Below are 26561 nucleotides of genomic sequence, written 5' to 3' on the forward strand. Positions count from 1 at the left end.
CGTAACATCCCTGCCTCATCATAATACTTGCCTGCATACCACATTCCCAAAAATGGGAGAAAGAAAAGAAGGGCTTCAGTAATTTCCCTTCTCTCAAAATCGGAAAGAAAAAAAAAAAAAATTCGAACAACCCAGAGCCATGAGACGGCAAAAAATAAGAAAAGAAAAAGAAATGAAAAAACCAACGCCCCATTGCTCCTATTACCTCCTTCTACCCATTGAATTGACTCCCTGTGTTCTTTAACACCCCAATCTATCACTCCTTCGCCTTTTTTTTTTTTTTTTTTGTTTTGGGGTGGTCTTTCTCGTTTCGTTCCTCCATTTATGATAGATCGGTAACTGTGCCAGAGAATTAAGAAACCACCAATATAGGTGTTTTTTACCCAAGTGACCGATTCACCGTTTTGTTGATATCCACCTCCTTTCTTTTCTTTTTTTCTGATGACGATGGTGATGTTTAAATATACAGTATTTCGAACCTCAGACATGAAAAATAGAGAAAATATAGTTAAAATCCATAAAGGAAAAGAAATGATTCCAGTGTCTGATTCTTTATCTTTACGCCTGCAAGGTTGCGATGAAGTTGTTGAGATCGTATTCGTCGGTGTATTGGGAATCGTCCCATAGTTCCCCGAGGTCATCCAACACGCCTTTGTTACCTTTCTTGATAACCTGCCCATTGATATCCACCATATCTTCTTCGGCAGCCTCTTTTTGTATGGCTCCCGTATCACCAACATTAAAGAGATCGAGAATTTGATCCGTTTCCATGGTGGCTAGACCAGCATTCTGTTGATTTACAACTGTCGATGCAACATCCAATTTGAATCGTTGAAGACTGTATTCTAATGTTAGTACTTATAATATAAAAAGAATGAATAAAACATACCTCATAATCTTCTCCTCCAACGTGCTTCGTGTGACCAATCTATACACATTTACCACTTTCTTTTGCCCAATACGATGCGCACGATCCATAGCCTGCATATCCTTCTGGGGATTCCAATCATGCTCCACAAATATAACAGTATCCGCTCCAGTTAAATTGAGACCCAGACCACCAACGTGAGTAGTCAAGAGCAAGACATCGATTGATGGATCTCCATTAAATTTGGTGACAATATCTTGCCTTTTTCTTGCCTCGGTACCACCATCCATTCTCAAATATGACACAGTTGGCAGTAGTTTCTTCAGGACGTCATTCTCCACAATATCCAACATCTCTTTTAACTGGCAAAAGATCAATGCGCGATGTTGACTGATAGCAGTTGCCTCGGCCGGAATTTCACCTCCGTTATTGACACTGTCGATCCCGATTCCGCAATCCACAAGTAAGTCGCGCAAAGCTCCCAACTTTGGCGCATGAATAGGATCCCGGATATGTGATTTGTCTTTGATTAGTTGACGACTAAGCTTCTCAAACTGGGGGTGCTTTTCATTGAGGACTAAAGCTGGAGAATTGCATAGCTTCCGCATGTACTGTAAAGCCTGGAAGATGTGTTGCTTGGCCTGTTTGTCCCCTTCCGCTGCAACTGCCCCCGCAATCTGTTTCGATTGTTTTTTCGCAAAGTCGTCATACAGCTTCTTTTGCAACTCGCTGAGGTCGCAGTAATAGTTCTGAATGATTTTTGGAGGTAGATCATCCAGCACTTCTTCCTTCAGTCTTCTAAGTAAGAATGGCAACACTTGTTTATGCAGTGCTTCAATAGCAAGGGCACCCGCTTCCTGTTCTTTTGAATTGCTCTTACTATTTCGACTAGCTGCAATCGGTTTGGCGAATCGGTCCAAAAAGACTTTTTCAGTGCCAAGGAAACCAGGCATCAAGAAATCAAATAGAGACCATAGCTCAAGGACATTGTTCTGAATTGGCGTTCCTGATAAGATGAGGCGATGGTTCGCAGATATCCTTTTGACCGCCTGTGTAAGCTTCGCCTTGGAATTCTTAATGATGTGCCCTTCGTCAAGAACGCAATAGTTCCAGCTGAAAGAACCAATGTTCTCAATATCATTCCTACATATATCGTACGAGGTAATAACGATATCTGTTGTGCCAAGCTGTGCACGGACACGCGCGCGCTCTGCTGGATTTCCAATATAGCACAATGCAGTAAGGAAAGGCGCAAACTGGTTGATCTCCTGCATCCAATGCCCTGACAGGGTTGGAGGGCAGACAATGAGTGATGGTAAACGACGATTTTCGATGGCACCCGTCTTCTCGAAGTCTTGTGCTCGTAGATAGTGATCACTGGCAATGATACAAATCGTTTGTAGTGTCTTTCCAAGACCCATATCTATGTTAAGTCAGCAAAAGCTTAGCCTAGGTTTTTTCATCAGTCTGGGGTAGGCACTGACCATCACACAAGATACCATGCAGATGGTATTTGTTTAAGAAAGCCAGCCAATTAACACCCTCCTGTTGGTAAGATCTCAATGAAGCCTTGATGGCGACTGGAAGTTCAAAGGGTTCGACTTTGTGTACGTCGAGCATTTGCGATATAAACTTCCGCTCCCTATCACGTCCTTTCAACAGTTCCTCAGAAAGCCCAGGGGGGTCAGGAATACCGGCCTAGAAAGATTGAACTAATCAGTGACTACATTCGAAAGTTGGATAAAAACGAAACTACACACCTCTAATGGCACCAATTTGACCAGTGTTGCAAAAGTGGTCGTGGAAATGAGGCGAACATCATTGTCTGAGTCGCTCATTCTTCCCAATACTGGAACGATCAAGAATACAACGTATGGAAGAATATCAGTCTCCATTACGTGGATCAAATGATAGACACATTCGATAGCTCCTTGACGATAGCGCAACTCATGAGCATTTGCAAAGTTTGGCAAAACCTTTTCAACCAAGGTAGTCATTCCCTCAATAGTAATCACACTGCATATTGTAGCAAAGCATTTGGCAGCAGCGTAACGGAGTACCGAATAATTTGACTGGAGGGCCCTTATGATTAAAGGAAAGAGACTGATAATTGATGGGTGAAGATCAGGGTGGAACTTAGGAAGTAATGCCCGGATCGTTGAAAGACCGTCAACAACCTCTTGTCCAAGAGTGACGTTGGGATCTTTGATATTACTTGGAAGGTCGCCATCAAAAGCAGCATGCAAAGGCGCCTCGATACAATCCCGTAGTTTCGGTACAGCATCAAATAAGGAGGCACCGAAAGTCTGTGCCAATTGTTCCAGTGCCTCTTTGGCACCACGCCTTTTAATCCTTGCTTCTCTAGCTTCTCTTTCGAAGGCTGCCTGATCAGCATGGTCTTTGCGATCTTCCTCTTTCCTCAAGGACAAAATGTTCTCCTCTAGTGTCTCATTTTGGTGGAACATGGGGACTTCCGAGGTGTCTACGCAGAGGAAAGAGTTGAGATTCTTAGTGAGCTTATCTGCCACCGCAGCACGCCCACTTCTTGAACACAGCCCCACAAGTGAGGCAATTGCTTGAGCTGAACGCCGCTGTAAATCGAGGTTTTCTTCTAACTTGACGCTTTCCATAACACCGTGAACAACCGGATTGAGCTTCTTCGGTAATTGTCCAGAAGCAATATATGCACCAGCAGCAGCTGCCAAAACCCGAACGTCGCGCTGCGCCTTCGCTACTTTGGTATCTTCGATAGCTGCTACAGCGCTTGCTCTGGCGTCTGCAAGTGCTTGAGAAGACATTAATTTTTGCGTCGGAAGGAGCGCACGCTTGAGACGGGTAAACTCTTCCCCGGCTATCTTTTCTGCCTTTTCAATACTAAATGCATCCGGACCAGCCTCTGGGTCTCCTTGACAGACCGCAGCGATGCTGGGAATTTTAGAAGCGGAAACACGGCCGATATCCCGGAAGGCGTTAAGTAATGAACGGCACTGTGCCTGAACGATATGCACGTACGAGGCCAAGTCACGGTAGCAAGATGGCCGTTCAGAGTTGAGAAGATTGGATAACGCTTCTAAGAATGCTGCTTTGAGATCCGTCATTTCGCTCGTCTCTTTTGCGTACTCCTCGATAATCATTGCTGTGACAAGCTCCGTGGAAGAAAACTGAGATTGAAGACATGTGACAATCCTGGAATGGAATGTAGATAGGGCTTCCTCCTTTGGCCAAAGGCTCATGGCTTTACCCAGGGCCTTTGCACCAGCAATCTTTGTCTTGATAATTGTCTCCACACCAACTAGGTCAACATCACCTTGAATCATATGACCATCAACATTATGTGCCGATACAATTGGCTCTTCTTTCTTTTCACTCTTACGACGTCTTTTGGCAGCCGGTTCTGTGGCAGCGGGTGGAGGTTGGGCCGGTGAGGGTCCTCTCATTAGTCCAGGCAGAACCAGTGTCTGCCCTGATGGTCTAATGAACAGAGACGGGTCCATAGGATGGGGGTGGCGTGATACACCAATAGGAGTGGTTAATAGGGAAATTAGTGGGTCAAGATGCATTCCAAACTCGGTGGCAAACCGGTGAGGGTCATCTCGGGCGAGCTCTTCAGTCAACGCCATCCAAACCTGTAGAGATAATGATAAGACAGACTAATAAAAAAGTTAGCTGAGTACGACAGAGACAATGTGGAGTATTTTACCTCGACTCTTTCGACCAATAAATTCTGGAAAATCAGTCGCAAGATTTTACCCTCGACCCATCCCTTCGTTCCATCACCTTGAATATTCAAGAAGGTCAAGAGAGCACGTAGTACCGCAGCCCGAACGCTGGTAATTGTATGACGCAAGAAGGGATAAAGTCGGGGCACCAATAAGGCAAACGATTGACTATAAAAAAAAAATATCAATAAAGCGCTACTTCAAAATAAATGAGGAGGGTAAAAATGTGATTGGTGAGAGCTTACGATGGGTCTGTAGAAGCTTTCATCCTCATGGCTTCTAGAACTTGCGGGAACGAGCATAGTTTCGCCAACAAATCCATGACCGAGCCTGTACTCGCACTGAGATCATCTTTGAGGTGCGAAAGACATTCCCAAACAACGTTGATTAAGCCATCGACCGCTGCAGGCCGCAAATTAATGAATTCAGAGGCAATAGGAATGAGAGTAGCTGCACTGACGGCCCTAACATCGTCATCATGATCCGCCAACCCCCGCATGACAGCTCTAACCACTCCATCTAGGAGCTCTGTATCTTGCACTAGCAGGTCCGTACGAACGGCAACGAGATATTTTAACCCGAGCATACCACCATGGCAGACCTCCCATACAGGGTTAGTGAGATTGAGGTCCTCTTGCATAACGAGTCGGTACAAAATGCGGTATACAGAATGAACCGAGGCTGGTGGAAGATGACACAAAAGTGCACCCATTGTCTGCGATGTAGTTTCACGGATCGGGGCAACCACCTAAAAGACATTCTTAGCAACACGGAAGACGAGTGAGAATTCGAGAGAACGTACGGTATCGGAGACATAGTCGCCAAAACGATCCAACATGAAAACACAGCACAATCGACACGCTAGATCATCTAGCCATTTCTGGTTGAGAACATCATTCTCTTTACGAGTTTTACCTCTCTCTCTCCCTGCACCATTTCCATGTACCCTCACAACTTGCCGGATGCCCATAGCAGCACCATGCCTGATTTCCCAATTAGGATCGAACAGGTCTACGAGGAGAATTTCACAAAGACGCTCGAAGGGCCATTCGAACACCTCTCCGGAAGTTTGAATTATTGGAGATGGCGGAGCTGCAGGGCCCTTATGCTCAACAATAATTTTGGTATCATCCGGAGGGTTCTTTGTATCCAAGGAGAAGTAATCGGGAACAACAACAGTTCCATTGGCAGCATCTTGTTGCTTCACTGGATGCGGGGTATTGGCCTCAATGGGGGTTTGTGGCACAACATCCATGCTCATCCTTCGGGCTGATGACCCTAGATCTACCACGCGAACTTTATTCGCATGATTCTTGGCATTTGCTTTAGCTTTTCTTTTCAACATATTTTGTTGCCTTTTGCTAAGTGCTGATGCGCCTTCATCCGTTGGGGTTTGCGGCGTATTATTTGGGCCATCAGGGGACATTGCCATCATTGTTGTTTGGATGGCTGGGGAAGCCATAGGTGCACGGAAAACTCCTCCAACAGAAGTATCAATCCGTGGTGTTTGTACTGAGTGCCCTGTTGCCGCAAAATCCTTCTCGGTAACAATCTCATCTTCAATATATTCGCCTCCTAGGCCCAATCTTGCCGTTACATTTCTCTTCTGCGCCGCTAGACGCTCCGCTGGATCCAGATCAGCCAGAGAAAAGTCATACTCTTTTCCTGAGCTCCCAAGTAGTTTCTTTCCGTTCTTAATGACCGCCGTTATATCAAGAGTGTCGAATGTCAGCAAGTCATCTGCACTAGCAGCGGCGGCGACACCATTTTCCAACTTGATTAAAGCTGTCTCAGCAATTAAGCTTCCATGCTCTTCTTCTTTAACTTCGGACTTTATAGGATCATCTAGAGCGTTAGGGTCCCATTTTTCCGCATTTTCAACAATCCCAGAGATCGCCCTATTTGCTGCGAGTCGAGTATCCCAGTTCCTTGATCTTAGGAATGGGACAACCCTATTGAGTAAGTTGAATAGTTCATCAGGATGTGCTTTCTGGATATCGGCAAGTTGGGCAGCGGCGGTATTTCGCACGAGCTGACTCGACCCGGAGTCGAGTAGCCTATATTGACAAAAAGCACATCCGTTAGAAACAGTTCAAAACAAGCTTTAGGGAAGGTTGAACGACAAAAAGCAAAGGGTGAGGCTCTGCGATAGATGGTGGTGCAATGAAACACAACAGGAACACTGGGAGTAGGATTTCACTCACGTTACAAGTCTGTCTAATCTGTAGGGCAGGCAATCACAAGGATGGACTCGTTAGTCTCCGGCATGTAGATAGACAATAGCAGCAGCAGTAGCAGCAGCAGCACCATCATCATGATCTGAAGGACGGGGCGCCATGAATCATGAATCATTCATTCATCATAATCAATCACGTAGTCTGCTGATGATGCAGCAGGCGTTGTGAGAAATCACGTGTGGGGCCAGTGGATAGGAAATGCTTACCTGGACATGTTCTAAGCAACAACGCCCATAGTGGGAAGGGCAAAAAAGTGTGGGTGAGGGGACAGACTGGTTGAAATGGGTGGTCGCAAATAAAGAACAAATATCCCTTGGCGCGATGTGAAGACGAGCTAGACAAAGAAGGAAGACTATTATTATTGTTTACTTTATTAAACTCGTGGGCGGGAAAGAGGAAGGGGCGCGCGAACGGGAGATCAGATACGGTGGTGGGTTCAAACACACACGCATACACACCACTCACACACGCAGATGAACACACCAATCAAAATGAGGTCCCGAGAGCGACAACAACTGTCGAAGCCGTAGAGGTCGGTGGTTGGTCGGGTTGGCAAGCAAGCAGCAGGTACAGCAGTTCGACGAGGGGGTATGGGTAAATGTTTGAACGGGCGGGTGAGCGGGGACAGCGGTCGGTTTTTAAGGGGGCTCTGTTTGGTGTTTTTGCAGTGAAGCTTGGCAGACTAGGGTAACGCGCCGCTAGTTGAAGCTAGGAACGTTGCTTTTCCAGGTTGGGGGGGGGACGGATGGCGGAAATGGAAAAAGCAAAAAATGGAAAATAAAGACGAGGAAAATCACAGCTCCAAAGACGGCGTTGCTGCTGCGGGGAGCTTTGAACACTCCATTTCAGAGCTTTCTGGGGGTTACCGCCTCCCCTTTTAACGTACTGGCCTCGCGTTAGACCCCGGCATAGTGCCAAGAGGCGCTAGCACCGTAGTGGAATGGTTTCATGCACATTGGCTGCAGCCAGCCTTGCTTTGGGGAGGGATTCGAAAGCGAGGGAAGAACAGTTTGTGCCGAGTTCAGTCTGGGAGCCGGGGAAACACTCCTGCTCTTGGTGATATCTGTCCTCGATACAGTGCATTTGTGTTTCAACGGAGCAATAGGTTACATTCAACTCCCTCCTTGAAAGTCTAAGGACTTCGTCATGTGATTTCAACAGATCCAGAGATTGGGGTTTGACGACTCATCTCGATTGATATTTTACGGCTGACCGCTGGATTTGACAGGCACCTCACGACTGACTCTGATGTGAAACACTGTAGTATACATAGATGACGAGTGGAGGTGTGATGAGGGGTCACTCGTCTCTTGTCTGCGTATTGCTCGTAGGATGACTTAGCAACGACATTACTCTACACAGGCTACCTTGGTAGGGATCCAGGAAGTCTAGGATTTTCGCCCACCAAACAGAATAATCTCTACTCACACCCCGTATCAACTTGGTACTCTATGCCCACACGTATGCCTGTAGATTCGTATGTCAAGATGTGATTCGCTTAAGAAATATGCATTTTCACGATAGTTCTTATTCGACTTACGGATAAAACGCGTCGACATTCCAATAGTGTAAAGTAGAGATTGAAGCACTCCAGTATTCTGCAAAGCCTATCGTCTTCCTCGATCTCGATTCAAAGATCTGGGGGATTGATAGATTAGAACGCAATATGAAAGTCATGTACTCTACCTACAAATTAGTAGAGTACAGGATATACAGTATGTACAATACTCTAGAGAAGGAGTTGCCTCGCGCTCGCTGTCTGTGAGCATTCTCAGAACTGTCTAGGGTCACCGGCTAGCAACGACCACCTCATCCGTTGAAACCTCCGCATGTACGTACCTAGGTCGAGGAGGTAGATCAGTGACTTCTCCCAACTGCACCTAACGTCTACAAGGAGAGACCTCAACTCATCATCAGATCAAACCAAATCTCCACAACCATTCATCCCCCATTCAACTTCACACTTATTTCCTCCCATATACAGCAACTACCCCCCCCCCTCCCCACCTCGTCATCCCGTCTCCATCTCGACACCGGGGTGTGCTCTGAAGATAATCCCCCGCTCATCCTCATCACCTCCTCCAAAAAACGACCCCCGAAACCCTTCTTTTCAAATAGAGCTGCATACCGAGACATACCCCTTCGTCTCGTTTCCCGGCTACTGACCAAACGGAGAGCAACCTACCCCCTCTTTTTCTTGCTATCCTGACTGCTGCTGCTTCTCTGCAGCTTCGTTGGCCCCCTCCGCGATTGGCTCTTTAGCAGATACTCAATCCCGGTACCCTTCTATGGCTGCGCCGAGTTACGGTCATCACCCTGCTCAGTATCCGCAGACTTATCATGCTCCCTCGATACCTGTCCCAAACGCCCCACCTGGGACCTTTCTTCCGGGAACGTTAATAACAGTTGGCGCCCACAAGTGCACTATAGAGCGGTATTTATCTGAAGGCTAGTAGTAGTTTGCCATTTGCATTTCTTGCATTTGACCTTCTGCTGACATTGATTCAACTTCCCAGGTGGTTTTGCTCATGTTTACTTGGTCAAGCTTTCACGCCCAGTCGATGGATTGGATGTGGCGGTTTTGAAGCGAGTCGCCGTTCCGGATAAGGAGGCCCTTACGAGTATGAGGACAGAAGTTGAGACAATGGTTCGTTCCGGTCTCTCTGAGTGTCTTATTTCATATCTGAATTTTGGGAACTCTTAGAAACGGCTAAAAGGCCATCGACACATCGTTACATATATCGACTCGCATGCGTCTCATTTGAAGGGTGGTGGATATGAGGTGTTTCTATTGATGGAATTTTGCTCGGGTATGAGGCAGTTAAAGATCATTTTAAAAAAATAGCTGCACTGACAATATGTGAATAGGAGGAGGTTTGATCGACTTTATGAATACCAGGCTCCAGAATCGACTCACGGAACCCGAGATCCTTAAGATTTTTGACGACGTAGCGGAAGGGGTCGCCTGCATGCACTACCTTCAGCCTCCCCTTCTTCACCGAGATTTAAAGGTCGAGAACGTTTTGATAGGGTCACATCGAGGGTACAAACTTTGTGATTTTGGATCATGTGCTTCAGTAAAACCTGCCGCACAGACTGTTGTAGAATGTCGACTGGTGGAAGAGGATATACAAAAACATACGACACTCCAATATCGATCACCGGAAATGGTTGATGTGTACCGAAAACTACCTATTGACGAGAAGTCAGATATATGGGCTTTGGGCGTCCTTTTATACAAGCTTTGCTATTATACAACGCCTTTTGAGGAGCAAGGAACACTCGCTATTTTGAATGCCTCCTTCAAGTTTCCTTCGTATCCTCCGTTCTCGGATCGTATAAAAAAACTTATTGGTGGGTGTCTAGCCATTTCGCTTCCCCGTAGTTTCTACTGACGGCATCAGCATGGATGTTGCGAGAGGCTCCTCAGCAGCGACCCAACATTTACCAGGTAGTCCGGGAAGTCTGTTCGATGCGCGGAAAGCAAGTACCGATAAAAGATGTATGTTTCTCAAAAGATTGGTATCAAGCATCACAGTTGACACTTATCAGATTTATTTAGAGCTTTCAGCACAAAGATCGCCTGTGGAACCGCAAGTATCTCCCACAATTCAATCTCCTCCTAGCGTTGTCGCCTACCAGCCTCCTCCCCCACCACAGCCACAACCACTTCCAGATATCACGCCAATGCGCCGTGGTAGGCCGACCAAAGATGGACCCGTCGCACACTCGCCGGGTACTTCAAGAACAAGGCCAACCATACCCGACCCATCACCCAAAATTCGCTCAACATCAACTGATCCGTTTTCCGCCCTTGATCAAAATACGAGTCCTTTTAGTATGAATGATTCTGCATCTAGGTTCCCAAGTGTAGAGCAATTTAATTTACTTCACGATTCCGGAAACAAGTTTGAGTTTGCGGAGGGACTGTTGCCGTCAACTTCAGATCCTGGAAAGAAAGATCTTAGCACCCGATTAACTGAGAAGCTGGCAGATGATGCATTTGCTTCAGCAGCTCCACAACCCGCCCAGAAAGCACCAACTGGTTCAAAACAGTATCAAAGTGCATCCCGGCTAGTAACAGGGCATGGAATGTCTGGATGGCCAGTTCTCCTTGAACCTCAACCCACTCGGCCAGTGATGGTTTCTACGGGAACTATGACTTCTCCGGAATCATCCTCTTCTAGATCACCGTCTCCCCGAGAGTTCCCTATGCTGCGTACCGACAGCAAATTACAGGAACAGGCCTTTGAATCACAGGGCTCTGCTCCTGCAGTGTCACGGTTGAAACAACAGAGACCGACAACACTTCTTGAAGTTGGTCGGTCAGCAACACACACTCCCACTGTGTCTCGAACACCAAATTCTTCGCGGCCCTCACTCGAGTACTCTCGCTCAGCATCAACACTCGAAGCTGGAAATCCCAACCCGCCACCTCGTTCGGCCTCCGTAAATTCTAAACAGCGTCCCACTAGTGTTTTCGTTGAGTCCAATTTAGAATTCCTTCGGGATTTGGATTCTGCGACAACCCAGGGGACCAGCAGTATGCAGCCTCCGAATGGAGGATATACGGTTCAGCAAAGCATCACCGGTCAATCTATAAACTCACAAAGGTCCGTAAATATTGAGTCGAACGTGGACTACCTAAAAGCAATAGAACTCGAATCAGATGTGAAGCCAGAAAAGAGGGGTGCAAGTGGCAATTTTGTCGCGAAACATGTTAAGCGTGCTAGCATGCCCTCTATATCACTCCCTAGCTCCAAAGGTCTTTTGGCCGGCAAATTTGGGGATGCATTTCGTAGGTTCGAGCGTAACAATACCGGGTCGTCGCAAGACCAAAATCCAGAGAGGACGTCAAGTCCTGAGCGTGGGGCAATGCCCGTAATTACTGATAGTCAAGATATATTAGACTTGGATGATTACTGGGAAGTTAGTAGCCAGGACGTACCGCCGGAAATGAAACGAGAGCTTGAGAAGCGACGACTCTCACAGGAAGAGAGGCGGGTGGCAGCAGCGGCCGCAGAATACAAGAGACAGCTCGCGGAGCGAGATGCGGGCGGCAAGCCTACGACCTCGAGAAATAGAGCAAACTCGATTCAGAACAAGGTCAAAGCGCTTCTTAGTGAAAACCGCGTCCCACCTCCTAAAACTGCAGAGGGATATGGTCGGTACACTAATGCCCCGCAACAACAACAATTGGATACCTTGAGTCGATCAAAATCAAACCCCACGGACAATCCACAAACGGACGGACACCATCGAGGAAGCGTTAGCTACCGAACTGGTACTTCATCTGCTAGCGCAACTATTACCGTTGCTTCATCTATCTCTTCTAGGAAGGCCGCGCCACCAACCATTATACCATCAGCATCTACAGGCTCAGGGCAGCCTTCGCCACGCCCACCTCCACCCCCGAAACCGAATAAATTGCGAGTTTCGGGAACTGGTGGTGGAAGTGTGGGTACAACTGCACCCCAACTTCCCCCCAGAACAGTAGCGAACGGCGGCGTTGCCGAAGATGGTGGTATCAATCTATCGGACGAGGACTGGCAGAAAAGCTTCGCGAAGCGTTATCCTAGCCTTGCGGGATTGGAGATGGTCGAGACAGTTGTGGGGCCAGGGAGGAAGGATTAATGTGGTTGAAATACCAGACCAAATATACTGAACGATATAGAGTTGAATTGAGTTAGGTATGAAGTGTAATGCTGCATAGATTTTTTTTTATTATTATTTGAAGCGGAATGAGCGAATGTTTATTTTCTGAATTGTAAGAGAGGCCTGTAAGGCATTCCAGGCGGAATTTATGGAAGGGCTACATATATATGGGTTGTAGAGATGGGAATAGTTTTTTATCATATTTTTTTATCTTTTAAATATCCTGGTCGGTACTCTGGGTTCTTCTTATTTTCTTCTTTCCTTTTATTTTGTGTTTATTTTGCATGTCCAAGGGCAATCTATACAGTAAGAATGAGAAGGCGAAATCAGATGAAAGCCTATGTCGAACTATAATGGTGTTTGTTTAATTTGTCTACTTTCTTTTTTTGTTAATACTCACTCTAGAAACGCACGTCAGTGTTGGTCCTACTACATACCTACCTCAGTCTAGATAATTAAGTCTAGATAATTACCTTAATCACCAACTAGCACTCGCAGGGCAGGAGGTACTAGTACATAGGAGTCAACTGTCAACAACCGCACCCATAGAATTTTTTTTCACCAATGAATGACATCATTATTGATTGGGTCAATGATGGAGCGAGTGATAAATAATGATGCATTCCCTCCCTCCACTCATATATGAGATTTAGAACTACCAAGTTGATGCTTGCCATCCAAACATTCAAAGAAGCCGGATAGACATAAAACCGATACTATAGACCGAGCAAAAAAAAAATGGTTATTTAAGGGCGCTCACAAAAAAAGGGAAGATAAATAATATTAGAGGAAAGTGAAGAGCGGGGGGAAGGAGGAAAAAAAAAAAAAAACCAAATAGCTGGAAAGAAAATGATAAAAAGAAAACGATGACCCGAACCCTATGAAGGAGACAAAAAAGAGTATATAAAGAAAAGAAGAAATGAAAAAGCCAGACATCTAATCCAGGCTCCCGAACACCTTCGCCCATATTTTACCCACAACCCCTACTTTCACATTAATTATGAAAATGTTTCCAGCGAGCTAGCGGTTTTTGACCCTTTCGCCGCCCCCACCATTCCATTTCCAATCATATTGGTAATTGCCTTTACGAAAATAAACTTAAAGTGAAATATTGCCCCCCAGGATTTGCGTTAGGAGATTCAGAAATGCGTTAATCAACCTCTTCCAATTCTTCATCCATATCTTGATTGTCCTCATCATCCACGTAGTAATTCTGATCTAGGTTTGGTGTTCCCTCCGAGTGTGCTTTTTGTGCGTTGAGATAGTTCCGTAGCTTGCCGACGCCGCTGCCACTGAAAACACAGCTGTGAGGAGGAGTATTAGTTAATGGCCCATAGTCCCCAAAACTTCGGGGGAGATAAAAAGTAAAGTGTTACTTACAAGACTTCCCGTTGGTGCTCGTTGAATTCATCAGGTGGTGGCCTGCAGAACTGTGTGAAGTCCTTCCTACGGTAAAAGACGTCCACTCCAGTCAGACTCAAATGAGTTAGTCTTTGGCAGTTGGTGATAAGTTCGTGAATGCCCTGAAACCAAATTTGTCAGCCATAAATCCCCGGGTTGTTTCCAATTAACCGAGTCTCTCCGTTTACTCACATCGACAGTCAGCTTAATGCAGTAAGAAAGGTGCACTCTTTCCAACGGACACGGCATATCCTTGTTCCCCTTCAACAATGTTTGGATTGAGTAATCCGTAATATTTTGACATTTGACCAATCCAATTCTCCGTAACTTCGGAAGACCCGCAAGATGGCTCACACTCTGATCCGTCAGGTGCGTGCAGCATGCGAGATCGATGTACCTTATCCTATTACAGTAGCGAACTAAAGTCTGTACAGCCCTATCTGTCAAATGCTGGCAGTGGCCGAGGTGCAAATAGTGCAGATTCTTCCCAAGCTTGATGACACTGTGGGTCACGGCTTTATCTGTGATATTCCTACATTTCGCCAGGACCAGATTGCGCAGGCGGGGCGCAGCTGTCACGATTTTATTAACTGCCTCGTCTGTGAGGAGCTCACAACCAGTGAGATCCAGAATGCGTAGAAAATCGTAAGTCCGCGTTGGCAGCTGGAGGAAAGCGTCGTCGGTCAGGAGGTCGCAATAAGCTAATCGTAGTTCTCGCAGCTGGCGCAATTGTGTGAATAGATGGCCTATAGCTTCATCGGTGATATTGTGGCATTTGTAAAGATCGATTTCTAGAAGTTGGGAGCAATGCGCGGCTAGTGAGGCTACTGCAGCGTTTGTGATGAAGTTACACTCGTTAAGTTTAAGCTTAAATAAGTTAGCATTGGTGCGATAAGAGTTTACAAGCTAACTTTCTTACCCTTCGCAAAGATTTACATCTTTCCGACAACGGGATCAGAGATGTGTCTGTCACACGCTTACACCCAGCAATGTTTAGACCTTGAAGGCGTGGGCAGTTTTTCGCCACGGCCAACAGCGCGTTATCGGTAATACTATGGAGTTGCGACAAATCGAGGGCTTGGATCCGAGGATTATTATCGAATATTTTTTGCAGCGGCAAATCGGTAAGGTGCGAACAGTTGGTGAGGGTCAGCCGTTCCAACTTTGTACACTTGACCAGGGGCTCCATGCTTCCATCACTGATTTTTCCAGCGATAGTGGTGAGATTAAGACGCTTGATCAGCTGCGCGTATTTGTAAGTGGCGTTAACGTCTTCAACAGCCTTTACCATGTTCTGGTACTTGATGAACTCGTCAAACGAGGGGCGATGCCACAACAGTTCGACGCTGCAGTTTGCCCACTGCCTCGAAACTAGCATGCATGACCTCAGATCCACCACCGACGAAACCTTGGAGAAGATGGCGATAAGGAGCTCTGGGGGTAATCGGTAGGCGGAGGGGGTGGAGGAAACATGTTGAATGTTTTGATGGCTCAATTGTTTGTGCGTAACAGTTAACTTGTCGGTTGGGGACACGGTCATGTTACGAAATTCAGTCAACGCAGCTAGGGAGACGTTGTCGTCGGGTACCATAACGAAGTCGTTGCTGCCATCGTCGTTGCAGGTAAAGTGTTCTGGGCTACTGCTGCTACTGGAACTAGTAGATGCCGACACAATAACCGGCTCTGGGCGCGAACGAGCCATCGGGATAGAGGATAGAGGAGGAGAGAAGATCAGGAGAGAAGGGGGAGGAAAGGAGAGAATAGGGAGAAGAGGGAGGGGGGGAAGTTGATCGCAAGAGGTAGAAGAATATGTTAGTCCTTGGTGATTACTTCTCGAGGCTTGTGGTGTCCGTAGGGACGGGTGGTGATGTAAATAATATAAAGCGTGGGAGGGAGCGGGGGAAGAAATCAAAGCAGCAGGGGTTAGGGTTGCGCTTGGAGCTTAAAGAGGCGGCGACGTGGGGCCGTTTGGAATCTGGCTGGCACTAGGGTAATTTAGGAGCCCGATTAAAAAGCATACGCAAGCATCACCGTGGGGTGAATATTGGAGCACGTGTTGTAGAAGCAGGCGGCGGAGGAGGAGGAGGAGGAGGAGGAGGAGGACCGAGGGGCGGGCAGCAACAGGCGGGGATGAGGAGATAGGACAGAGTCAAGTGGTGGGATGTGGATAGGTGAGTGAGGTAACTACAGTATGTGGAGAGCAAGAACTGGATATGTGGAACAAGAGAGGGGGCAACGGGCAGAGTGAGAGAAAGAGAGGGTGTGTGTGGTGTGTGTGTGTCGATATCAATAACGGTAACACGCTCAGTATGTTATCAGTGAACTGTAGGTACTTGCTATCCAAGTTCAACGAGTACCTATCAGGATTCAGTGGGGAGCGGGCAGCACGGCGACGAATACTAGCTTCGTGATAGGTATAGTTTGGTGATGGCTATGAGGATCGTGATGTTGATGTTGACGATGGTAGCAACGAGAATGACCAACTGAACACAAGCTCGTGAGAGTGAGAAGAGAGCAAAAGAGCAGGACTGGATAAGGATGGATGAGATTGGAATGGGGAAGGGGAAGGGGAAGGGGAAGGGGGGCACTAAGGGGCGGGGTGGCTGGATAACAGAGTAGAGTAGGCACATGTAGTACCTACATGTACATTGCTTGAGTACCTAGAAGGACGCATGGAAGGGGCACTATCTACTGTCACTGCACACAACCAAGGGCAACTCCGGAAGGAAGCGCTCGGTGCTCGACACAAGCGCCTCAGAGGCTCTGAGGATTTATTTTTAAGCAAGAAAGCGATGGGCGATATCTACACTCCAGGGAGCAACCAACTTTTCATTTCTGTGATAGATAGAGAGAGTGTCGCGGGTGTCGTTCCCTTACTGTATTTGTCACAGCCGCGGGAGCACCATCCCCTGCCGGAATCCAAATCGTGTGCCACCCACACACATCTCTGTTACTCTAGTTAGAGCTAAATGCAAGGCCCAACTTCAAGGCGGCGCTACTGAAAAGTCACCTGCGTGCGTAAAGTACCTACATGTACCTACTAAGATTCATGTCATTTCTAGATTATCCCATCCGTCCAACCAGCAACAACCACAGCCAGGCCCGTCAGGGATAGGAGATGTTCGCAGGGTAACCCCCGCGACGTTTCAGGGCGATAACCAAAATCTCAGCTACAACATCCACCGGAAACCGACGTCACACCTTTAACGGTGGTGAACAGCATCTAATATTGACAGCACACGCACTGCTAACACCATGGCTTAAACCCATAGGAACATGCTCCCAAATTTCTATCTGATTTTGTCTCCTATGGTACCTATCAACAAAGTCCGCGTGGAGTCAGTGAGGAGGGGCTTATGTGAAAGACATCGGGGATCGTGCCCGCCGCGCAAGATCTCGGTACTAAGCTTATGTGTGGACACATGCACCCGTAACGCCATTGGTCAAGTCACTTTGAGCACATATCTAACCTCACCTCACCTACTGAATCTGAAAAAATTTCTAGTAGAGGAGTACCTACCAAGCTATTTTTTTTCCCTTTTCACAGCCCTCTTCCTTCTGGAACTCAAATCCATTTTCAGGGCGCTAAAACGTCACTTTTTACCCCTCTTTTATTGCCCCTCCCCCAGGAACATGCTTTTGATAGGACAGAGAAAGCTTGAATCCATCTACACTGGCCTAGACACTAAAGTTGGTCTGATGCTTTCGCCCACTCTAAACTTCTTACCTGCCAGCATCATCGTGCATAAACTCTTCAAGTGATTAATATCCGGCAGTTGGAGAACATAGAACTGTCACCGAAGAATTCCTCGTGCTGGTTGGTTTCAAAAGATTGGATGATTCCGGATGCGAAAAATGTTTGTTGAGATGTACTTAATGGTGTACATGTGAGCGATGAGTGATATGTTTCCTGCTGGTATGTACATGAACATACATATAAAGGCGGTTGTGTTTGCTACCGTATTTCCCGAATAGTGCAATAGCGCGGGAGCATTACAGAAAATCCTCTTAAATACGGCTTTAATCCGGTGATGCAGTAGTACTACTCTACTGTATTGTAGTAATTTCGCCTTGTTTTTGCGTACTGTATGTAGTCAAACCTTGTAGTTGAAACCCTGCAACGACTATATACAGTACCAAAAACGTGGTTGGGATTGCTACCCCCGTTTGGTCCAATATCGCAGTAACGCCGTTAAACTGCGGTGTCTCTTCTCAGATGCTGCTTTCTAATCCTTGAGTCTGCAACAATGGGAATAGTCCACTCAGTCTCCGGTATAATGTCACCATACTGCGGCGTAAACGCAGTGTAGGTATTGTTCTGCCCTGTTATGAAAATATTTATCGCTATTTTAAGAGGTAATAGGGTCGGTTGGTTGGTATAATGTTGGCCCCCACGATCCCTTGCATAAACTAATCCGGCCCTGTGGGCGTGACAGCCTCCAAGAGTTACTTATCGAAACACACCGCACAGCTCGATGCCTTCTCGGGTCCTGAAGCCTACGCTTCTGAGGACAGATACCAAACTTATTGATTTGTTTCTATAGTCAATGGATTAGCCGTCGTCCACGCGGTGCAAAAAACAAAGAGATAGACCTGAATTGAGACCCAAGAGCAAACCCCTCAACTTAAAATTAGTCTTCTATGCGTGATACCAGGGGAGCAAACAAACTTTCCATGAACTTAAACCTGGGGCAGGCTATAAACCCCAAAAATATGCCTCCAAACAGCTCCTCCAACCAGGTCCAAACCTGGTTCGGCACTGTGTCAGCATGTGATAATGCTATTCTCCATCTAAGAGATTTGAAACGGGTTATTGGGATGCTTCCGACTTTGGCTACTATAGCCAACCTTATCATCTTATCGGCCGTGATCAGTGCCCCGCTATCACTGCACCCACCCATCCTCATATCCCGGAAAGTGCGGGGTTGGTTTGGGGGTTTTTACCCGGGCTGCAGATGGACGTTGAGGCGAGGATATTATGATGATGATGATACCCTGATCGTCCGCTGATGCTCAGTATGCTGATAGGGAGATTACATGGAGTTGGAAGAGACAACGCTTATCGATAGATTAGAATAGAGTGTCTTTTTGTCAGCATTAGCATGTGAGGTCATTGCTGAGTTAACAAATTGACTTTTGAGTTCAATATAAGCTTTTTAATTGAAACATTGCGTATAGGTGGTTACCTTAAATTTTAAGCTTTGGGTGCTTTTCTCTCTTCACGTACTATGGTAGAGATATACGCATCAAGAACCACCACTCGGCTGGCTTATAATTAGACGTCTACCAGAAGCTAGGGTTGGTTGGTTGGTTGGTTGATTGATTCATTGAACTGTAGATGCATGCTCTAGAAGCCGTGACCTTCGATGGGCGTTTCATATAAAACTAGATAATTGATCGAGCATGTATATCGGGAAAATTGAAAAACGGAGCTATGGAGCTATTAAGCTACGTGGTACTGAATTGATACGTTCCAAAGAATACAGTTTCTGATGGCCGGTCTTCCACTAACTCGTTCACTCGATGTGTTCCTAGGCCTTGTAGTTCCCCTGAAACCCCCTGAGGCTCCACAAAAGCAATTATCAACTAGCTATATATGTACAAACATTTATCAAATAACAAAACATAAAAGGTACCATGATCCCCTCGAAATTTGATTCGCTATATAGTCTCACCCTAGGACCTTATCGGGGACGTTATGCCTGTTGCTTGGTGATATATTTGCTGACTTCACTGGACTTAAGACGTTTATACCTACTCTTGTGTATTTCAAGTATCCGCTAGATCATTAGGAATACATTCAGGAATGTTTCTCATGGTTTGAGAACACTTCTAATAGCACATGTATCGAACCAATAAAAGATGAAGGTATAATGTTTACATGTACCCTTAGCATTAATAATTTCTACAACCCAAAACTAAATTTTATCACAAGTCTATCGTATGAAAAGGTTTGAGCGTGAAATTGCCTTCGTAGCTTGCTGAAACATTCCCGGTTGAAGATAGGTACATGTAGGCACCCAACGGTGCTTAAGATTATGAGGCCAACTGGATGTATGTCTCTATGGAGTATTATGTGTGAGCTACATAGAGAGGAGGCTGGAAACTTCATATTTACATAACACGTTATCAGTTTAACATCACTCGAACCGGATGACGATATGCTTGATTTGATTACTGTAATGAGATAGGGCAGTCACTAGTAACTGGATCTATCGAGTGATATCGCATGATTAGAAATCGTAAGGGGATGGTTACCGATTACTTCAGTAATCCCGTAATAATAGTAGTACATGTGGTTCTAATGAAGGTTCAATGACGTAATGAATCACTCTTTCTCTACTGATTGGCAGGTTGATAATGGGATATACAAGCTTTTACGATCAAACATACTTCACAAGTCATTTCATAGAAAATGCAATTAAATAATTTAAAAAAAATCATTTTTTTTTTTCATACGCCCTTCCCAGATGTATTTTTAATGATAGTTAGTTACATTTAAAAAAATGATCCTAACGCCCATCAATCCAAGCCCGTTGGTAAAAAGAAATACCCCGTTTTTTGTTGTTTACCTGGTCTGGAAGTACTCAAGGAGGTTGTTGCGCTCCGTGGACTCTTCACCCCAGTCGCGGACAACAACGCAAGAGCAGTTAACAACCTTGCGGGCGTTACCCTCACGGTCAAGGACGCCTATCATCAGAATTAGCCCGAGATTCTAAAGAAACAAACAAATTTTTATGACGGGAAAACCCACAAAGTCCAGCCCACTCTCCGAGCTTCTTTCCATCAGCGACCTTGATGAGGGGGATCTTGTGCTCGGCACAGAGAGCCTCAACAAGCTTCTTGTATGGCTCCTCCTCGCAGTTCTCGTTCAAGACACACATGTGGGCCTGGCGACGGTCGAGGGCCTTGGAGGCCTCACGGAGACCACGGGCAAGACCATCGTGGATGAGGGCGTGCTTGAGAACACCCTTGAGGGAGTCCTCGACAGACATCTGGCCTTTGCCGGCGGAGGCATCGGCGGGAACTTCAATTTCCTCGGCGGCCTCGACTTGAGGGAACTATTCGGTGGGAGCTGTTAGACACGGGATTCGGGATAATCTATCAAGATAATTCAAGGTATTACTTCTTCTCCTGCGTCAGACTAGATGGGATGAAAGTTAGCAAAATTGGCCAATATTTGTCATTTCGTAGGGAAATAAATATAGGCAACTCACCATGATGATTTTTGTTTAATGGACTCTAGAAAGAAAGAGAGATGGGGGATATGTCTTTAACCGTCCTCGAAGAGTTCCTTGACGAAAGGAAAGAAACATTTCGGAATTTCCCCCCTTGTGTTGACTGTGTGGGTGGGGCCCTGTTGTAGTCAGGGCACGAACCCTGATTCTCTAGCCCGTCACTTTTTTCTCCCACAATGAATTTGTGTAGGGTGGAACGTCTTGGCGCAACTCCGCACACTGCAGGACGCTTTCTCAACTCCAACAAAATCAATTCACCCCCCTCTCTCCCTACGTATACTTGACGATTTCGATAACCCATCCATCGAACAACTAACCATGGCAGTAGCTAAGTCAGGTACGGCTATCAATCCTACCGCCCAACCCTACGGCCGGTCAAACAAAACAGATATGCTGACTCGAGTGGTGGAATTGTGAAAAGGTCTCGCCTACGGCATCAACAAGGGATACAGCGGAGTCACTCTCCGTGAGTCCAAGCCCCGTGCTTCCCGCAGAAAGGGTGTTCTTTCCAAGCGCACCGCTTTCGTCCGTGAGGTCGTGAAGGAAGTTGCTGGGTACATACACCTCTCAATTAAGATTACAATAAGATCGGGTTATTCTGGGATCCGAAATGGGGCATAGCTAACTGCTCGTGTGCTTCAACAGACTTGCCCCATACGAGAAGCGTGTTATTGAGTTGCTCCGCAACTCCAAGGACAAGCGTGCCCGTAAGCTCGCGAAGAAGAGAGTACGTCTCGAAAACCTCCTGCTACTATTCAGTATCTGGTTTGGCTGACATTTTTATTCTCATATAGCTCGGAACCTTCGGCCGTGCCAAGAGAAAGGTCGACGAACTCCAGCGCGTTATCGCCGAGTCCAGGAGAGCTGGTCACTAAACGAAATACAATTGTTTCAGTTTTCCTCTTTTTTTCCTTTCCGGGCTTTAAATGTACAAGCAAAAAAATCAAAAGTGGCATATGGGGCAACCATCAATTTAATGGATTGGGGTCCTAACGAATCACGTTCTGCTTACTTGTGATTGTAGTTCCCGGGTGATATTTGGGGGGTTTCTGTTTCTGGTTTGGGCTGGACCTTGGGATGGTGTTTTTGGAGTAATTGAACAACCTGAACAGTAAATCCGGCCTCCTGTTCAAAAATTAATCGCTCCAAGTAAAAAATCGTCAGGGCTTCAGGTTTCAGGCGCCTTACCTATCTTCCAAATATTGCTGGAACAAGAGCATCGCAAGACATTCTGAAGGCAGCTAAAATTTAAAGCCCTGATAATTCTGCCACAATGTGCCCATCGCTTCTTAAATATATAAAGTTTTGGAAGCATCCCGCCGTGTGTAATCTCACGCTAACCCATCTCACATCTCCATAATATGCTTTACTGTCAAGTAATATTGCCGCCTGAAACCTGACAATATAATATCTATCAATGATGATTATAACAAAAGAAGACCGAGAAGACCTCTAAAATGTGTGCAAACCAACCAAATTTCTAGCCAATGCCCTTAACAAGAAAGAAATAACCCACAAAACGAGTGGAAACAGTGATAAAAACTCCCTGTCAATGATCGAAATGCAAGTTTATTCCCCACCTAACAACCCATCGCTCTCGTCGTCCCAACCACCCGCACTCCACCTTGGTCTACTCGCGCCACCCCTTCCTCTGATAGCACTACCATAACCACCCCTACTACTCCCTGCATTGCCGCCGAGCCACTTCGGCTTCTTAACGCCATCAAAGTCCTTCATCCACTGTGGTGCATCCAGTGTCTCGACAGTGTTCTTAACTCTATGCATAAAACCCCTGAAAAATCCTTCCTCGGGTACAGTATCCAAATCATCCCCATCATCGTCTCCCAATCTAATGGGGCCTGTTCGGCCTGTGCGCTGAGCCTCTGGTCCAAGGCCTGAACTTGACCCTCCTGCTCTGCCGCCCAGTCTGCTGGCGGCAGCTACCCGTGCGATTGTCCCGCCCCTCCCAACCTCGCCCTGGAGCTCCCGATCTATCAAATCTCGCCCTTCCCTCCACCCTCCAAGACCATCCTCATCATCTTCGTCGTCTGCCAAGACATCTCCAAGGCCAAATGTGGTCTTGATCCAACCGTACACATTGAATCCTGTGGCTGCAACTGGCAGTAGAATCAGCACCGGGAAAAAACCATCAAATCCCTCTCCAAGTGGTATGAGGTTAATGAGCTTCCCCAGAAAACCAAAAAAGACAGTGTCCTTCGCCACGGCTGGGAGCAGTAATCCCGTAAAATTATAAGCTAACGGCACGGTGAGCCGGGCGGCGTAGGAGGCATAGAAACACGCAGATGAGCCTGATGTCATTCGCTTAACAAGTGCATAGTTTCCCCAGACCTTAACCGTAGTAAGGGAGGAGTATGCGCATGCACACATATAAGCGATCCATGCTGCGGCGATACATTGTCCAGCAAAACCAACCTTTCCGTGAGGAGATTCGGGATGATGAACTACGGTATAATTGATTACTGAGAGCTTTGGGGCTGTGGCGTGGGTGATCTCAGACCAGATTATACAGGCTGAGGCAAGCGAAAGAAAAACAGAGAGAATACGGTGGACCTGCGGCAGAATGTGGTAGTGGAAGATGTGTCTTGTGTAAGGATTAAGTATGGAGATTTTGTCAAACATTGTCGGAGATGCGAAGTGTTTCGTGAAGGTCAAGCGCTTGGTCCGTGCAGAGTCGAGCATCTCCTGGCAGTCAGAGGCAAACTGGACAAGAGCTTGCCATTCAGCGTTGAAGCGTTGCCGCTTGTGTATGGCAACTTTTAAGCGTTGGGTTAGACCTGCTAGATATTGCTCTGTGATCACCGGGGGAGCTCCACCCCTCCTTCCTCCAACAATGTTACTTCCCCCTGGGGGTGGTAACGAAGACTCTGGGAGCTGCGCGATATCACCCAACTCCTCAATCCATTGTTGAAACTCCAGGGCAGATCCATTCTTCCTTTTACGTACTGCCAAAACCTCCTGTTCAATATCCTCGAGATTATTGGTCGCGTCTAAAAGCTTATCATATGCTCTAGGTGCTGCAATCTGTAAACTCTTTAGCTTTCCTGGGATACTTGCATTCCGCATGAGATTCCGCGGGATTGCGACGAGGCCATGACCCATAAGGAAGATAGCGATGGCGAGAGCATAACAGTAGGACAGAGCCATTACGAGACCTTTGAGGGACTCGATATGAATCCCAGATGTTATGAAGACATAGATGAGGCCTACACCTCCGATAGCAAGCATCATAAGCTGGTATCGTGCATTTTCGCGAAGGGCTTCGATGAAACGATTACGCGGGGAACGGTGGCCGGAGTTACTGTAGGACTGGAGAATAGGAAGGACAGCCCTGTAAACTTGTCAGTTGGGGCTCTCGCTAGGTCTGTTCTGGGAGATAGAAGTTGGGTACCATGTGAGCACGAAGCAGAGCCAGTACGATACTCGCCATGCTACAAGAAGCAACCCTTCGGGAAACACAATACCTATTCTCTGGTTGAGCAATCTATTTCTATTGTGACAGAGAAACAGGGGATAAACTTACCTCGTGATCCCGAATCGCCAGCGGATGAAGAGGCAAGATCTATAGGCACCAGTACCACGATAGATGACGAGATAAAGAGCGGTAGAAAGGTAGAAACAAGCAAGTACTCCGGGGTTGAGCGTAGCGGTAAGAAAAAGCGTTGTAGTAGCAGTACCGCACCGGCTAGCGAAGTCAGACAGAGAGCTGAAAAGACTCCTGAGGTGGCAGCCATGAGGCAAGACCAAGGGAGAGGTTCAGCTGAGTGGGGGTGGGGTCTGTTATCGTGCAGGCAAGGTAGGTAATCGTGTAGAGAGGTTGTTGTTCTCTGAAGGTTGCATGATGATCCACGACAGCTTAGTAACAGCTTTATTACCCATTATCAGTACATGTATTCTTGGTCTCTTTTTAAACAGCACCTTACACCTGGGAACACGGAATTTCGAGTCAAAAGCGCCTTGGACAGCTAAAATAGACAAGAAAGGAACTCGCTCTATAGGAGATCTAATGGCCTTCTTCAACCACCACGTCCGACCGAAGGGCGCAAACGTCTAACATAGATACTGCTGGTCACATTTTACACAATATTGAGCTAGACAACATTCACCCTTGCCTTTCGACTTTTACAATGGTCTTTGACTCACGAGTGAACTTTCTTCTTTTTTCCTCTTTTTTTCAGGCAGGGAAGAAGACATCTTATGAGGATACTCAGATGGACATTATGAACGGGAAATAACAGAATTCCACTTACTATATAGAGTACTAGTGCCAAAGAAGCAGCATCGGGACTACATTCACTCTGATTCTTTCGATTGCACTTTACTCGAGGTATTCGAAACTCAGAATACCAAAAAACCAAATGAAACTGCTCAAATTATAGTAACATAAGATTATTCTTTAGCTTACATAGGTTCAAGTTATCATTAACGAATATGATAGATTCATCGTCAAATTCTCCAAACCTCTAAACATTTTATTCAATATCTATTAATATTGGGTTCTTCGAACCTCATGGCTCTAATCTCACATGAGGCCGAGGTCTTTTCGCTTGGTTATTTCCTTAAATACGCGATCAACCCAAGGACTTTAACGGGGCTAGTTAACTAAAACCAAGCTTATACAATTTTTTATAACATGCTAGTAAAACCCCGAAGCCCTTCTTAAAACCAACCTACCCCATTCCCCGCCTTCTTCCTCCTCGGCCCCACAGTCCTAAGCCACCTACCCCACGTTTCACTACACAAAATATCACTCGACCCGCACCAACTTATCACTCTCACCAGTGCTCTTGATGCCCACCTCACTACTGTCAACCACCTCGTCTTCCTGCTCCACACCCTCCATCTCCTCTGCGGTCTGTATCTCGCCCTCCTTTGTGTTCTTCGGTGGTCTCCCAGGTCGCTCCGCATCTTCCAAGTGTAGCAGAACATCATCGAAATCATTCGGATCCGTAGCTCTCTCCTAGTTATAAAATAGCCCATTTCAACCACCGCTCCAACTCATTCCCATCTTCCCCTTTTCCAAAAAAGGAGGTACCTTTGCACGAATACATATCTTTCTCGCCGTATCCGGATGGACTCTTAGAATAGTCGAGATCTCAATCCAGCTCTTTTCTGCATGCCAGTGCAGCGTCAGGATAGCTGCCCGCTTGAGGAGTGGAATTTGGGGTCCGCGTGGTGGCATTTTGGTTTAGCGTTTTTGTTCTTATCAATTGGTTCGAAGTCTTTGGAGCAAGTATGATTTGAGCATTCCTGAATTCCGGACATCTGGATATGGGGGACGGAAACGATTGCGTCATTGTTTCTTGTTTATCTTCCTTGGTGGGCACGTGACCTGGAGGAGGGCCTGATTGTCGTCATGGGAAATCACTCGTTTGAGTCGGTACTTCATGATTGGGTGGGGATATTGAGGTAAGGTAGAGAGTGC

The 26561-nt window shown here is 46.5% G+C and overlaps 8 protein-coding genes across 8 annotated transcripts; 2 read left to right on the plus strand and 6 right to left on the minus strand.

The window, feature by feature from the left end:
* Positions 1–558: 558 nt before the first annotated feature.
* H6S33_003080 (uncharacterized protein) lies at positions 559–7038 on the minus strand (the record flags this gene model as incomplete). Its single annotated transcript, XM_044834430.1, has 9 exons — positions 559–838; positions 890–2291; positions 2353–2566; positions 2629–4518; positions 4569–4755; positions 4833–5335; positions 5390–6644; positions 6792–6809; positions 7031–7038. 9 exons carry the CDS (start codon positions 7036–7038, stop codon positions 559–561), a joined length of 5757 nt encoding a protein of 1918 aa, XP_044692287.1.
* Positions 7039–9112: 2074 nt separating this feature from the next.
* On the plus strand, positions 9113–12458 carry H6S33_003081 (uncharacterized protein; the record flags this gene model as incomplete). Its single annotated transcript, XM_044834431.1, has 6 exons — positions 9113–9272; positions 9341–9471; positions 9529–9634; positions 9693–10178; positions 10229–10326; positions 10377–12458. 6 exons carry the CDS (start codon positions 9113–9115, stop codon positions 12456–12458), a joined length of 3063 nt encoding a protein of 1020 aa, XP_044692288.1.
* A 1171-nt stretch (positions 12459–13629) lies between these two features.
* H6S33_003082 (uncharacterized protein) lies at positions 13630–15582 on the minus strand (the record flags this gene model as incomplete). The annotated part of the gene is made up of 4 exons (XM_044834432.1): positions 13630–13783; positions 13860–14002; positions 14073–14747; positions 14800–15582. The coding sequence occupies 4 exons, from the start codon at positions 15580–15582 to the stop codon at positions 13630–13632; spliced, it is 1755 nt and encodes a 584-aa protein (XP_044692289.1).
* A 2490-nt stretch (positions 15583–18072) lies between these two features.
* On the minus strand, positions 18073–18994 carry H6S33_003083 (uncharacterized protein; the record flags this gene model as incomplete). Its single annotated transcript, XM_044834433.1, has 7 exons — positions 18073–18203; positions 18382–18418; positions 18474–18499; positions 18550–18628; positions 18710–18736; positions 18825–18875; positions 18938–18994. The coding sequence occupies 7 exons, from the start codon at positions 18992–18994 to the stop codon at positions 18073–18075; spliced, it is 408 nt and encodes a 135-aa protein (XP_044692290.1).
* A 1454-nt stretch (positions 18995–20448) lies between these two features.
* Positions 20449–21100, minus strand: H6S33_003084 (uncharacterized protein; the record flags this gene model as incomplete). The annotated part of the gene is made up of 4 exons (XM_044834436.1): positions 20449–20570; positions 20635–20941; positions 21007–21024; positions 21098–21100. 4 exons carry the CDS (start codon positions 21098–21100, stop codon positions 20449–20451), a joined length of 450 nt encoding a protein of 149 aa, XP_044692291.1.
* Positions 21101–21436: 336 nt separating this feature from the next.
* Positions 21437–21993, plus strand: H6S33_003085 (uncharacterized protein; the record flags this gene model as incomplete). The annotated part of the gene is made up of 4 exons (XM_044834437.1): positions 21437–21455; positions 21540–21672; positions 21764–21845; positions 21913–21993. The coding sequence occupies 4 exons, from the start codon at positions 21437–21439 to the stop codon at positions 21991–21993; spliced, it is 315 nt and encodes a 104-aa protein (XP_044692292.1).
* Positions 21994–22687: 694 nt separating this feature from the next.
* Positions 22688–24870, minus strand: H6S33_003086 (uncharacterized protein; the record flags this gene model as incomplete). Its single annotated transcript, XM_044834438.1, has 3 exons — positions 22688–24467; positions 24528–24600; positions 24660–24870. 3 exons carry the CDS (start codon positions 24868–24870, stop codon positions 22688–22690), a joined length of 2064 nt encoding a protein of 687 aa, XP_044692293.1.
* Positions 24871–25883: 1013 nt separating this feature from the next.
* H6S33_003087 (uncharacterized protein) lies at positions 25884–26318 on the minus strand (the record flags this gene model as incomplete). Its single annotated transcript, XM_044834439.1, has 2 exons — positions 25884–26096; positions 26172–26318. The coding sequence occupies 2 exons, from the start codon at positions 26316–26318 to the stop codon at positions 25884–25886; spliced, it is 360 nt and encodes a 119-aa protein (XP_044692294.1).
* Between the last annotated feature and the right edge of the window lie 243 nt (positions 26319–26561).

This window comes from Morchella sextelata (assembly GCF_020137385.1).
Source record: "Morchella sextelata strain SCLS chromosome Unknown scls_14, whole genome shotgun sequence".
NCBI classification, from domain to species: domain Eukaryota; kingdom Fungi; phylum Ascomycota; class Pezizomycetes; order Pezizales; family Morchellaceae; genus Morchella; species Morchella sextelata.